The sequence below is a fragment of the Nannochloropsis gaditana genome (genome assembly GCF_000240725.1).
Source record: "Nannochloropsis gaditana CCMP526 unplaced genomic scaffold scaffold857, whole genome shotgun sequence".
Lineage (NCBI taxonomy): Eukaryota > Eustigmatophyceae > Eustigmatales > Monodopsidaceae > Microchloropsis > Microchloropsis gaditana.
This window is the reverse complement of record NW_005803096.1, coordinates 8584-10557: the sequence shown is the minus strand read 5'-3', so window position 1 is coordinate 10557 and position 1974 is coordinate 8584. Positions and strand designations below refer to the sequence as shown.

Sequence of the window (1974 nt, the reverse complement as noted above, 5' to 3'; positions counted from 1 at the left end):
TTACCATTGACAGAAGTACAACACTGGCATGAGCGTGCAGGTATAGCCCGACTTTCATGGGAGGAAAGCAGGGAGGATTGTGTCGGATAAGAGGACAGGCATATGCTGCAATCACTGGGGTTGGCATACAAAAAGTAGGGAAAATGAAGAGCCTTGAGAGGCGAATGGATAAGTGTAAATATGCCATCAATAGAGTACTCAAATTAGCACGACGCCAGGCGATAAAAAGGTGAAAAAGTTACACGGCCAAAAAATGAAGCTTTTAAGAGGAAGGGCCTTCTTCTCAGAAGAGGGGATGGGCCACAGGTGCACACCTGTCTCTTGCCTTTTTCGTCTGTAGGCCCTCGTTGTCCACGTGCACCAATCTGTGTTGTGCTCACATCCATTCACGAGCTTGGTGGAAAGCGCGGCAGCTTGTACCCCTGTCTACTGCTGAATCTTGCTACGACTCATTTCCTTGCCATCTATAACTTTAACCTCCCCTATTGTCTTACCCATGTCACGTCCGCGTTATACCGGAAGGGTTCCGATTCCTGTGAACACGGCCACCAAAGCTGTCACTGTGTGAAAGACTGGGTAATCTGAGGCATTGGACTGGAGGACGGTGACCTGTCTGGGGCAGGGATGAAGGAATGCGTCCAGCATGGACTACTTTATCCATTTGACATGACGCTGACTGCCCTCAACCATTCTCTCTACACTTCCCTGCCTCGAACGCTTTTGATGAATAGCACTCTGTCGTTTTTCGAACAAACCTCTTTTTTGAGATAATTGTGTACAAGACCCTCACGAGTCGTTGTCATGCACGTTTCTCCAGGCTTTTCAGGAAGCTCGTGACCTTAGCTAGATCTGGCCACTGCCGGATCATAAATAGGAGTCTTGACTTCCTTCCCTCTCTTCATGCTGCCAAGACAAGCAACGATGCCTCCATTTTCCGGTAGACGGAGATCCAGAGCACTGGGACCATGTGAGCCACACCTGTGTCTCGCCTTTTGTCTTGGTGTTTTGGTGCATCGTCCTTTTTCTCTGGCCGCCGCTGCGAGGGATGCCCGCGTCCTCCCAGTGCCGGACGACAGGCCCACTTCAAGCCCCTCCAAACAACCATGGCACCACCACATGCGCCCGCTTGCATTTATGCATAAGTCTACCCATGTTCCCACGCAAATCTTAGTCTCCCAAAGGCCTGACAGGTGCACCAGCCCTGTGTGTGTGAGCGCGACTCCCACACATGCCTCTGAACACCCTTCATCACAAGCACCTCCACCAAAACCTCGCAAATCTACCTGGGAACGGGTCTCGAAGGTCTTCAACAAAGTTCAGGACATAGCACAGTCCGACGATTTCCAACGGCTTGCCCGCGGTACCCGTACTTTATTGAAAGAGATCGACATCGAGGTCCCTACCATGGAGCAAAATCTAGGCGCGCTCCGGCGGACGTTGGACCGCTCCCTTGGCTCCACGCTCCTTAGCTTCGAGAAGCTTCTGCAGCACTATGAAAGCCGATCGCCAGAAGCGGACGTCCTTTTATCTGTGGCCCGTAAGCGTGTCACAAAATTGGTGCGCCACGGCCTCCATCAACTCATGACCCCCACCGCCGTCGAATGGGCCATCTACGCCGTCAACAGCACCGCTCTCTTGGTGGAGGAGGAAGCTGCCCGGGTATTGGCCGCACAAGAAGGCTCGGCGGAGAACAGCTTGGACGTTCCGAGTTTCCAAGACATGCAACGGGAAGTGATGCGACGCATGGTGGTGGTGGCGGAGGACGTGGAGGCCTTGGCGCAGAACGTGATCCAGAACCGCTGGTTTCGGACCGGCTACAGCGACGAAGAACTGAAACAGTTGGAGGCGCTCTTGCATGCCCGGGTGGTCCCTCGTTTGCTCCTGGCCGTGGCGGCTGCGGTGTTGCATGGCTGGCGCCCTTTACAAGACCCGCTCCTGACCCTCCTCGTGGTGGGTTTTGCCTCGGGAAGCCTG

At 54.0% G+C, this 1974-nt stretch overlaps 1 protein-coding gene across 1 annotated transcript; it reads left to right on the top strand.

Moving 5' to 3' along the window:
- Positions 1-1404: 1404 nt before the first annotated feature.
- NGA_0481600 (uncharacterized protein) lies at positions 1405-1950 on the top strand (the record flags this gene model as incomplete). Its single annotated transcript, XM_005853510.1, has 1 exon — positions 1405-1950. A coding segment is annotated over one exon (546 nt), but the record flags the coding sequence as incomplete, so codon positions are not given.
- Positions 1951-1974: the final 24 nt, after the last annotated feature.